The 12,983-nt window shown below is 42.5% G+C and overlaps 1 protein-coding gene across 1 annotated transcript in view; it reads right to left on the bottom strand.

Moving 5' to 3' along the window:
• LOC104410835 (Purkinje cell protein 4-like) overlaps nucleotides 1-12,952 on the bottom strand; it is a 52,108-nt gene extending 39,156 nt beyond the window's left edge. Inside the window, exon 1 of the mRNA XM_010021100.1 lies at nucleotides 12,856-12,952. Within this exon, the coding sequence (XP_010019402.1) occupies nucleotides 12,856-12,952 (97 nt within the window). The remainder of the gene's footprint in view (nucleotides 1-12,855) is intronic.
• Between the last annotated feature and the right edge of the window lie 31 nt (nucleotides 12,953-12,983).

Genomic DNA, 12,983 nt, shown 5'->3' with positions numbered 1-12,983 from the left:
AGATGCAAGAACCCACTTAACAGTACTGTTTTAAAATATTCCAATAGTACAGAGAACTTTCACAGTGCCCCACTTTTACCAATGCTGGGCTGTAATTTATAAAATCAACAGCCAGAACCTGCTGATTTTGTGTTCAGATCCAATATAATGTTCTAAACAGAATATTTACACCAGCACCAAATGTAATCAACATAATTAGCACAAACAGTAGCTTGGTTAATATTTAGGTTATTAGCATATTTTGAATTAAAACATTATTAAGCAGATATTTCTCCAATGACATTGTAATTACTTTTTTTTTTTCCAAGGCAGGGATTAATGGAATCTTTGAAGTTAATTTTGAAAGCAGCTGCAAGAATGTATTTCCCAAATCCTGTTAATTACCATGCCAGCCATGAGAAGTAATCCCTCTTTCTACAGGAAATGGAGGATTTGATCCTGCAAGGCTTATTTACTGGGTAACTCATATGTGGACAAGTAGCTGTCTTCAATCCAGCAGAATTACTCTCATGAGCAGAGTTGGAACCTCAGTGTGGTGCTCGAATTTCTCTAAACTGCATGTTAGGTTTTGTACAGCAAAGGGCAAAGAGGGTAAAATCAACTACAGAATATGCCTTCTCACACCACTTGCCAAAAAAATTACCTCAGCACTCCTTTGGAGATGAGCGATACAGCCCAGATCCTAATTACACTGGAAATTGATAAAGGGAAACATCGAGGCAACCCAAAAGGAATATTTCAATTATATAAAAATTGATTAAGCCAGATGTCATAAATGAAAAATGACTGAGGTTAAGCTGGTCTCTTCCTTTTTTCTCCTGTTATTTCTTATCTTTTGGTAGCATCAGACTTGGCACTACCATTCCAGAAAAGGCATTTTTGGGCAGGAAACCTGCCCTAAGAACTCCTGCTTCCGAGTCTAGCCCAATCCAGCCACACCCTTCCATCCCCAAGGCCTCATTTGTTTGGATACAATTGTTTGCAAGGTCATGCAAAAAATATGAGCTCTAAAATTACTCAAGTTAAGAATAACCCCTCAGCAGAACTGTGTTGAAAAACAAACATTGAAATGATACAGCTAAAAAGAGATACATATTTTAATTGTTTCTGTTGATCATTTCAGTAACACAGTTGATATCTCTGATGGAACAGTCAACAGATGGTACCATGGGGAGGAGGCTCTGCAATTTTGTTATGGGAACTGAAAATCAGAGCAAGTCAGTGCTTCATACGATTAAGTATCTCTCTGTGGTGTGTGATTACTTCTAAGCAATCTTTACTCTGCAACAGAGCAAAACGTGAAGCAACACAGGTACATCCATGCAGCCTAAATTATAAGCTTTGGCCACCTGTAAAGGCAATACAGACAGCTAATCATAGAATCATAGACTGGTTAGGGTCAGAAAGGACCTTAAGACCATCTAGCTCCAACCCTCCTGCCATGAGCAGGGACACCTCACACGAGACATCACTCAAGACTCTGTCCAACCTGGCCTTGAATGCTTCCAGGGATCTGATTAGGAGCAAAACAGAACCCTGGGGATCTGGAATAATAATTTGAATTCAGACAGTAACTTGAGTATCCTTTAATATTAGCATCCCCTGATAGGAAGAGTTCCCTAAGCCAATTAAGGGGTCAGGATCCTTGCCTAGACATAACATGACAGATTACAGATAGTGGTTTTGTAACAAAAATTTACTTTTTATTTCATTCTTCTAAACCCTTCTGAAGTTTAGGGTAATTTAATTTGCTGAGCTATAAACCCAGCTGTAATTGAGTTAGAGGCTGTCTTCAAGGGACAGCTTGGATTATTAATGGTAAAAGTCTGCACTGGCAAATTGCTTCATATCTGATCATATTGGCTATCATTATTAAAAGAGACTGCTTCTTCTCAGACTGCAAAAATTCTGGCACTTTTTTCATTGATCTTTCTGTTTACTTCCATTTACACAACTTAAAAAACGTGTTCTCATTTTCTTCCTTTTTCCCCTACATACTTCAGCAGCTAGCAGATGTTACCACGGTCTGTTAGACTGCACTAGTAACTGGCCAGCCAGGTTTCTAAAAGGTATTAATTATAGCAGTTTCAAGTTGCCGTGCAAAGAAACTTCCTGCCTTCACCCTAGGGCAAAGCATCCGATTTTCAAGACAAGAGAAAGACTAAGTGGCAAGGATGTTTATGCATCACTTACTCTATGCCTCAAACCCCTGGGCAGCCAGTCTGGTCACAGAGAGCAACTCTGAGCAGCCCCCCAGCCATCTGTGGTTATGACAGGTTCTTTAGGGCTATTCCAGTAGCAGGGGAATCACTGGACTGACTGCATGCTGCAGCTTTGGCAACACATCCTGCCCAGGGGCTGCACAGAGGGATGACTCAAACCTGTTATCTCTGGCTTCGTGCCACAAGGAGATTCATGCGAGAAGAACCCTGAATCCGCTGCTGAAGCTGCCTCGAAATGGGGCCTTGCTTGACAGAGGATTTGTCCTGTATTGTTCAAACCTCTATTAGAAATCACCCCCTGAGACTTTGGGGGAGCTGCTTTCTTTGAAGTGTGATGCAGTTCAGGGCAAAGCTGTCCTGGCACTATGAGTGCAAACCACAGTCAAGCAATCAGAAACAACCCTGCCATACTAAAAAGGAAGATGGACAGGGTGATGCACAAGGTCACCTTGATTGCCAGGAATGAGGGACAGCAATCAAATACACTCACACAGAGCAATCAGAAGAAAAGCCAGGTCACTAGCGCTGAAAAAGAGCTAGGGGAAAAAAAAAAAAAAAAAAATAAAAAATAGGGATTTCTGCAAGTCAGAAGCTCCCAGGACTTTGCAGATGCTCAGTCGAAACCAATGCCACTATCAGCTTTCACTGTTAACAGTGGCAGAGAAGAAAGCAATTTTCACTGAGCAACTGTAGGTAGCTCCCAGGGTCCTCAGCCCCAGGACAGACCCATCAAGTTACCTGCCCTAAGACTAAATGCTCTACAGTTCCTGTAGTGCCTTAGCTCTAGAGCAAGTCTAGGGAAATGTGGTCAAGCAGATTCAGCAAAAGCTCCCCCACATTGTTTCAAACACTTTCCCTCCACAGATCTGTGTTTCAATTCAAGTTCAGTGAAAACTTGTGAGTTTCTCCACTCCAAGTAGTTATCAGTCAGTTCTTCTGTCTGTTATGTATCAGGCTCCATTCTGCTTTTTGTGCCTTGCATGTGAAGTGAAGAAAAAAGTGTTACCCAACTAGAAATTTAACTTATTCACACATGAACAGGGCAAACCATCATGAAGTGCCATTAAAGAAAGGCATTAATGTGCTTCTCCAGAAAAGTCATGCATTCATTCTGTTAATATTCTAACACACCCATCACACAACTAGACAGAAAAATGATTCCTTAGAGTTCTATGCAGAAAGCAGATCCACTTAGATCCAGCTGAGTACTACCTTACACACGGCAGTTAGACAAAAGCATCTGTTAAAGGCTTACATGGCACAACCACAAAACACCACTGGAATTCAGATAATGTGCAACTTTGTTGGTTTGGGGGTTTTTGGGGGGAGTTAGGTTTTTTTGGGTTTTCTTTTTGGGTATTTTTGGGGTTTTGGGTTGGTTGGTTTTTTTTTTTTCAATTTACAAAATTAATGCTAGTTCTTTTGCTACCACTGTTTATGCATTTGCATATCCATCCCATTAGTCGAGTTCCAGGATAGAAATGCACCAGACTGTTAGCCCAAGCGAAGAATATTCTGAGTATTGCTTTATAAGAGCCCTGTGAAATAAAGAGAGGATCTCCTGTAATCTAGCTTGCGATGTTCTTTCAGCTTGGCTTGGATGTTAGTTCTGTCCAGTAGCTTGCAAAATACGCTGAAGGAATGAAGTAATAGTTAGCCAAGTCTGGCAAATTAAAATTGGCATGAAGTTGGCCTGCCTTAGGCATTTGGCTGTCCTGCTTAAACTGCAGCACATGTGTGCTGGCACATGCATTTTGAAGCGTGCCAAGCCAACAATGTGCTTGCTCTCTTTTCCAGTGATGAGTGTGTATCTGTCGGATCACAGTGGAATAGCGGTACATACGAGGCAGCTACAAAGTTGCACGTCTTCTTTTTCCACCATGTCATGTGCAGAAAGCTACCTGCCCAGCCATCCCCTCTTACTTAGTATGCTCTTCCTCCTCCTCCTCCCCTATTAAGCTAATACTTCTAATTTGTAGCAGTTTGTATTCCCTCTTGCTTTACTTCACATTCTACATGTTTGGAATTCAAGGAACCAGATTTCAATATCATTCAGACTTCCTTCCTGAACACTATATACTCTCAATTTCATAGAAAAGTCACCCTTCAAAGTATTCCAATTAGTGTAAAAATTATATGCTTAAGAGTCAACATCCAGAGTACTCAGTATTTTAAAACAAAAATAATTTAATCCTGGGGATTTGAAAGGTAAGCACATTTGTTTACAAGAGACAGCAAGAATCCCATTACTGGAAACATTCATGCTAGAGAATGAAAAGTCCTAAAATTCAAATCAAAGACAAGTTTGTGATTTTTCCAAGAATTATTTTTCTGCCTCTGTACCTCTCCCTTGCTGCCCCATCCAGCCTTGGACTTCAACATTCTCAAATGTGTTCTCACATGTAGCTGGGCATTATACTCTGGTTCATCTCAGGCAGGCTTCTTTCCATCAACAGATTACATTGGACCCATCTGACGAAGTTTGTACTCACATTGTTTGATCCCTTTTACAGGGAAGTCCACCTTGTACATCAAAAGCTCAACTCTCTCGTGTCCTAGTAGAAGGGGGTACTCTTTCATCCGATCAAGCCTAACCTCACCCTACCACATATTGAGGGCTTTGCTGAAACACACACAGCTCTTCAGCAGAGGCACAAAGGTACACTAGTGTGTGCATAGTGGCACCCATCAGGGATTGATCAGTTGACCAAATCTGGAACATAAATACCAATTCATTAATGCCAAAATTTTTGTGTGTAAGTGCTGTAATGCCTATAAAAACATTCTCAGTGTTCTTCCTTCTTAACGTGATTGTCACTAGGAAAAGATCAATCACCAAAATCCTCAAGAAGTCAAAGATGTCCTCAAATCTATTCATTTCTGCCTCATCTGCTTACTTACACACTTGCACTGATTTAGGAGTTTTGACAATCTTGATAGTCTTTTCCTTGAAATATATCTTCTCCTGTAGTCAGAGTGCTGCCAACCACAACTTCAATATCTTCCTATCCCTCTAGTGTCAGATTCATAAACAACAAAGTATCACCAAGGCAGATGGACAGCCAGGCACCCAGACCTCGTGATATCAGCTGGGTAGCAAAGCTTATTTTGCAGGTCACAAAGGACTCATGGAGATGCAAGTCATCCCCAGGCAGTAGCAATGGGTACTGTCTGCTTTCCAGCACTCTGTCCAGTGATTTTGAAGCTGAGTAGGTCCTGAGTTTCCTTGAAAGTTCACCTCCACCCCTACAAAACTAAGGCTCTTTCTGTGCAATCCTATTAGTTTCTACAGGAGATGCTGACTTGACAGGACTGCTTCAGATGTCTCAGTGACTCACCCCAGAAGAACCTGCTAACTCTTGTCAAGTATATAGTGCAGTATATAAAATGGGGGGAGTTACCCGGAAGGCCCAGATCGCTGCTCGGGTCGGGCTGGGTATCGGTCGGCGGGTGGTGAGTGGTTGTGTCCTCTCCCCTTGTTATTCCTCTTATCATTATTATTGGTAGCAGCAGTGGTTTGTATTATACCTGAGTTACTGGAGAGCTGTTATCTCAACCCATGGGAGTTACATTCCTTTGATTCTCCTCCCCATCCCTCCGGGAGCGGGGGGAGGAAGGAAAAGGAGGGGAGTGAGCGAGCGGCTGCGTGGTTCCAAGTTGCCGGCTGGGCTTAAACCACAACACAAGCTTAACAGGCTTTAGCATAACACGGTCCTGTTTCCAGGGATAGCCCTAACCAGTGCTAGCTTGGGCATTTCTGAACTGTGCTCCATCATTCCTAGAAGAGGTGCACTTGAAGTCCCTACAAACACATCTAGACCAGTCTGTACAGTAAACCAGGATCCTTACAGGTCTCCCCATTCTCCTTCACTTTTAAGAGACTTGCATTGTGCTGTGATCCAACATGACCTTCCAAGTTGAAACCATTATAACCTGAACACTTGATTCAGGTTTCTCCAGTTCTACTATCTGGTTCTACCAGACCTACTATCTACTTTCTAGTCCTGCTGGCAGTATCTGGCACTGGCTCCACAGCACAGCTAGAGTGAAACCTGCCAACCAAGGAACTGCAAATATGGCTGTTGACCAAGCAGCCACCTTTTTGTCAGGCATTTAGACACTACGACTCCATGTTAAACACACTAAACATACACTTGCATACACTGTGACATAGTTAGATCTCTCTTTTTCACACATTAGTATATCCAAAGCCCTAATACCTGGTGCCACCCTTCTCACCAGCTTTTCATCTCTGTCCAAGAATCCTTGAAGTCTGCAAAATCAGACAGAAGGGCACCACCTTTCACAGTTGCAGGGGGGTCCCCCCCTCCGCTTCCCTTTTTATTTCTTACTTCCAGCCTTAACAAGAGATCTGTAACATCATTCTGTCTACTGTCACAGTACTCAGTATCAGCTGCACCACTGGTTAAGATCATGTTCCATGCACTATATACTAAGGTGATAATGTAAGAACATTGAGTGGCTGTAAAATAATACTTTTCCCTTTAAGAGGAAAGGTAGTTCAGCTGTAACTAATATTCAAGGCATGTAGACAAGACAATTTTCATTTCTTCTGACTAAACTTGTGCTTCTTCTGAATTCCATGTTAGCGCATAAAATAGGGCTATATCCCACACGTATGAACTGATCAGATAATATAGCACCAGACAAAGACCTGACCTATGTGACACTTTCCCAGTTTTCCTGTAAGTAGGCTAGTCTGGTCTTGGAGCAGACACGGAGAGTGGGGTTAAACTGTGGCCTCAAATCCTGTCATTACTAATAAAGTTTCACAATTGAAACTCTTCTGCAATTTGCTTGCTCCAAGTTTATTTCATCAAGATTGCCATTTGCTTTGCTTTCAAGAGAAAGGTAGCTATATAGTCTGTCTCTTCCATCTCATTCCATGAGAGGAATGAAAACTGATTTTTCTTACTTAAAAAAATAGAGGAAGAAGTGGGGGGAAAGGATTTTTTAGTTATGGTTAGATCTAGTTTCTACCTATCTACCATAGGATTTTTTTTAGAAGCCAAATGTCCAAACAACCAAAGAAAAAGAAACAGAACAGCTCTTAGAGGGAGAATGTATGTTATTCATCTTCATCAGAAGATCCTCTGCCTTGCAGAGAAGAAAGCATTACATGGCCCAGTGAATTTAAGGCTCCTGCAACTGACAAGCTAAAGAAAAGCATAGCTTTCCTCTGATGCATGCAGCCTCCTTCTCCCAAGCCTCTTTGGCCAAGTGGGTGTTTCATGATTTACATACACAGTGTCCAGCCCTAGGCACTCCATCACAAGCTTTTCTGTGGCAAAGTTACAGGGAAGTGTTAAAAACATGTGAACACTGAGACATTTCCCAAGTCATACCACAGGAAAAAAACAAGGAAGACAACAGCAAATAGTGGCCTGGAAATCAAATATTTTATTCAAATTAATAAACAAACACCCAGCAACCTTTGATGACCTATTACAGGCCACCACTGTTCCTGTTAAAGTTAATTGCTACTATACACCACATTTCATCATTAACATGATCTAGAAGTTGTAGAAGATAACTCTTATAAGCTCACTAATAGGGCTAGAAACTAATACACTTTTACAATCTGAAATTACATCCTGTTATCAATACAGCAGTATGAAGGCTGGAGTTTTCACATTTTATAAATGCAGGAGTTTTGCTTTAAGTTACTCTTTTGCATGGAAACATAACATCTGAAGCATACGATTAAAGCTAACTATCTTTTATTAAAGTGTTGTGGTGTTTGCATCTTTTGGCATTCTAAACATTGCAAGAAAGCCTGCGCACTTCTAAATAGTACATCTGCCAGTTTCACCAAATTAAATCAATTTCCAACATCACTTCTAAATGCTGTTTTAGAAGATGCTTGATCCCACTGAAACCACGCTGATGAAAGGAATAGGCAAAGTGACCAATCTAAAACTTATTATTCTCCTTTTCTCCTCCTCTTTTGAGCTGCAATTTACCACTCAGCTAATAAATAGATGTGGGCTAAAATTAAAAACTGATGTTCATGTGCCTTATCTGTCCCACCCCCGTCCTGTAACAGCTGCAAAAATTCCTCCTCCACCCTGCCATGTTCTTGCTGCACTTTTTAGATCTATACAATTTTGGACTTACTGTGGGTACAACCTCTGTGAAGCCAATAGTTAACACTTGGGGCCATGGCAGTACCTGAAAACTGCATCCAAAGGGCCCAGCCACCACCCAATATGACTGGCTGGCTCAGACATCCCCCCCCTCCCCAAGAATTGCAAGCACCACACTGGAGAAGTGGAGCTCCTCCAAACAGAAATGGCATGTGTTTCCCCAACAAACACCAGCTTTTTGATTTAGTGCCATCAGGGTTATTGGTGTACAATCCTCACTTCACTGTTTAAATACATCTGGTTCTAAGGCCCTAAATACAATATCAGTGGTATGGCTTCAACAGAGTTCAGGAGAGCAACCCATGAAGGAACACCACTTTTCCCACGTAACTACCTAAAGCAGCGGTACTACCGTAGCTACAGATACATTTCAGAGAGAAGCCTTCACATATATCTAATGTTTCACACTGACATGTACCTCTCCTTCTCCAACAGGCTCCTGTTGGGCACACACATTCAGAGCGATAGAGACATGTTCCAGGTTCTCCCCTCAACCTCAAGGGAAAAGGACACAAGCTGTTACTCTGCCAGCTTAGGGGTATGCCCAAACAACCAAGCCAGGTGGTACTACTGGTTTTGAAAACAGCCACAGCAGAGGCTGCCTTGATGGCTGGTGTCCTGCACACACACCTTAAGGACTGGTGAAGCTCAATTTTCAGAAAAACATCTTTGTTATATTATTTCAACTTCCCAGTGGAGCTTCCACCTTTACAGAGTTGACTACCTAGGTACCTCCCACTGAAGGTGACTCCAGAACAAAGATTCAGAACTCCAGGCTGCAGTAGAAAGCTGACTGAATGAGTATAACCCACATGGAATGTGCTCTCTACAGACCTATTACAGGGCACATGAGCAACATTCATGATCCTTCAGAAGGTGGACACAACACAGCAGTTGCAGCAGGATCCAAGAGCCCAGAGGCAACATATGGGCAAAGGGAAAACTTGCTGTAGCTCCAAGAAACAAGACCTGGTGTTCTTTGTATTCAAAGCCTGACCAAAACTCCATATTCACACAGAGATCAGGTCCCCAGCTAAGAGACCTAAGCACACTGTGGAATCAAACCCCTAACAGCTCTCTCGCATCTTACGAATTTCACATGCCTGGTTGCTTGACACCTATTTCAAAGGAAAGATAGAATATTCTTGCTACTGTCTGGTAGCTAGGCTGCTCTTCACATATACAAAGCTGCTGGCTTAAACTCTCTTTTAAAGGGTGCGCATCAGCACCCTGGCAATCAGCACAGCACTTCACTCACATTGTGTAAGACTCTTCCAACTTCCAATGCAAGCTCTTAAGTTGCAGGTGCCTCAGGCATGTGGGCTGATTAGGTGGCTCTCTCAAAATCAGGTGCCTGTTAAAGCTCAACTCCTTCCCTACACCAGCAGTACCACTCTGATTCTTAAGACCAAAAGTAAATAAATTCATCCAACAAGGCAACCTATGCTAATGCTATTTTAAGGTCCAACTCCTTACACATGTGCTTCATCCCTGAACCAGCGATGCAACACCATATTATTTCACTACACTCCTTCCCAAGTCCAGACCCAATTCCTGATGACAGCCAGAATCATACAACACAAGAGGCAAAAGGGGCAGTGAACATTGTAAAAATGTATGTGTGCCGAAACATTTCTTGTGAACCTTTGTGCCCTACTGTCACCATGACCTGACATCAACCACAACGTCAGATAATTAAATGACCGATGACAGGATTCCCTGTGGTGTATCAAGTTTATGCCAGTTGCAAGCCTAGAGGCTCACTAGCTAAACTACTGACTGTGAGCAGTGATTTGGCATTGGTCTATGAGCCCATTAGCCAGCATTACTTCCCCCAGTTTATCCTATGTGACCAGAGATCTTTAATGCAAGAGCTGCATCTCATGGGTGCTCACTGACAGTAGCTGATATTTTTCAGCATGGCTTTTCTCTGTAGACTCATAAAAATAATAGAAAACACCTACAGACCTAAAGAAAAGGCTCCTTAGTTATTTGAGGACAGATTTTTCAAGGCTACTTTGACATCTAAAATTTCATTTTGGTATACAGTGACTTTATTGAGAAGTTCCCCATACAGCTAAGTGACATATCTGCACTGAAATCAAGCTGCAGAAAGCACTAATGATGTTTGGCAGTGGTACCAGGTAAAGTTTTATACCTCAAGCTCCCTGTGACTAGTTACATGGCCAGACTTTCACCCAGAGACAGGGCATCTTAAACACATTTTCAGGCAAATCTTGCAGAGGAAGAAGTGTAGAGGTTTGCTGTAGAAAATATTTTTTTTCAGGCAGGATAAAGACAAGTTAGCTGCTACAAAATATATAAGTATTACAGTCAGAAGAATGGCTGCTTCTGTCCAGCTTTCTCCACCACCAGACTGGTAATCACTGCCTATACACAAGTAGTAAGTTAATTTGGCTTGGAGCAGTAAAATAAGAATCCATGTGAAGTCTCAGCAAAGAACTTGACGGATATGAAAGCTCTCTTCAGAGATTTCCGCAACAACATTTCCAGCTCCACTCAAATCCTGACAAGCGTTAATATGAAACAAAAAAACCTTCCCACCCTCCCAACACCATTCTATTGGGATAATCTTTTAATGGCTGTAGTTGAGCCTCTTGTCAACCACACTGCCCTCACATTTTCTAGCAGACTAAAACAAAGAAAACAAATATTTTTCAGTTACAGCATTACAAGCGGAAAACATCAACGTCCTCATCCAAATACTGCAAACAGATGTTTAAGGAGCTTGCTTTCTGCTAATCTTTTTTGCCTCCTTTTTTAACAGTATTTTTCAGTGAGGTGGCTTGGGGAGGTCCGCTTGCTTTCATCTGCCTTTTGGGAAAAGAATAGTCTTTTGAGCATTGCTGACAGGCAGGTAACAGTAAGGAAGCTTTCCTTCACTGGAGCTGTGAGTGATACACTCTCTGATACCATCAGCTGAATGACAGCAGCACTGAAGACACCAAGCGCAGTGCTAACTGTCATACATACAGGGCTTAGTGCTATGCCAGAGATACAGACATTTTCCAGCTCTGAGGGTTTGCTAGGTACAGTGTTCTGAGGCGCAGGGAAACATATTGCAAATAGAGAACCCCTATGCTGCTATTAGGAATGACCTTGATGTTCATCAGGACTTTTAAAAATCCAAAAGACAAGCAACCCATTTCAAACCATGAAGGGGTAATTGCTGAGCAAATGCAACCCAGTACAAGGCTAAAGAGTGGTTTGCACAGTTACAGTAAGTACAGCAATATCAGCTATTCATTACTCCTCATTAGAAGATTTTCCCCGAATGCTATCTTAAGGAGCAGAACAGCAGTGTTTCATCTCACACAATACTTCAGTTAGCTTGGGGGTCAAAGGGGCAGGGACTGCAAAAAACAACCCCATAATGCATGCACTCTATCCAGTTCATAAAACACAGACAGCAGCCAAGGAGAGGTCACAGCCAGCCTGGTGCACTACACCTAGGCAGCCTGATCCCTGCAAGCAGCAAAAACCCACAAAGCAGCAAAAACCCACAGTGACAATTTCCCCTGCTCTCCCCATCTGGCCTGACCTGCAAGCCAAGATGTAAGCTTGTCCTTATAAATCCCCATACCAGAGACCGTGCTGCTACACCGCTTTTTGTCCAAGTTTACACCCCATCTAAAAATACAGCTGATCTTAACACCTGCACAACAACTAGTCAGAACTTCTTTGGTATTGCTCTTAATTTTACTCTCACTACTAAGAAAGGAATACCCATTCATTAACAAAGCAGCAGGTCTTTTAGAAGAGGAAATAGCATCTGAATAACAGGTGCTGGGTAAGGCACAGTTACAGGCATCTCTACTGATTCCTAAAGGAAGAGCTGCACTAGAGATTGTGAGATCTACCAGCTGAACCTGCCCGGCAGTTGATTGACTATGCTGTCAGGTAGTCATCATGCATGACAACACTGTTCACAAAAATTCTACTGTGCCCCAGATAACTTTTCCACCAGAAAAAGAAAAGAAAAAAGAAACAACGCACAGAGCACAAGTGAAAATTCTCAGCTTATTCCTTTATGAGAGTTCAAGTCATCCTTATGTGTTTGGCACTATTTACATTTTTTTCTTAATTGTAATCCTTCCCAGGACACTATTTATAAAGTTTACATCAGCATCCAACTACAAACAGGGCATTTTTTTCCATGAGCTCTAGCAGATAACCCTAGCACAACTTACTAAATCCTTCTTTCTGCACAGGAAAGCATTAAATGTATATTTAGATTATTAGGTTTACTTAACAAATTATTCTCCAGTGGTGCATATGGTCCTTCAAAAGGCAAGCCACCACCTTGCCTTATGCTCTGAAGCAGCGTATGCACCTGTGGAGGGATGCTTATCAGACGGCAGGGTTTAACAGAAGCTACACGCTTCAGACTCCCCACCCAGCCCAGGACCCCTCTGAGGCTCACCGGGAGCACAGAGGGGGCTCACCGGGCTCCCGACCCGCTCTCCCAAAGGGAAGGTCACGTTCACGGCCGAGCGCTCCCCACACGCCGCCCCCGGGGCTGCGGCGGCTCACCTCGCTCATGTCGCGCAGCAGCGGCAGCCCGGCTCGCAGC

Source organism: Nestor notabilis, unplaced genomic scaffold (assembly GCF_000696875.1).
Source record: "Nestor notabilis isolate BGI_N333 unplaced genomic scaffold, ASM69687v1 scaffold24798, whole genome shotgun sequence".
Classification (NCBI taxonomy): Eukaryota; Metazoa; Chordata; class Aves; order Psittaciformes; family Psittacidae; genus Nestor; species Nestor notabilis.
Note: the sequence above shows the minus strand (reverse complement) of the source record. Positions and strands in the feature narration are given on the sequence as shown.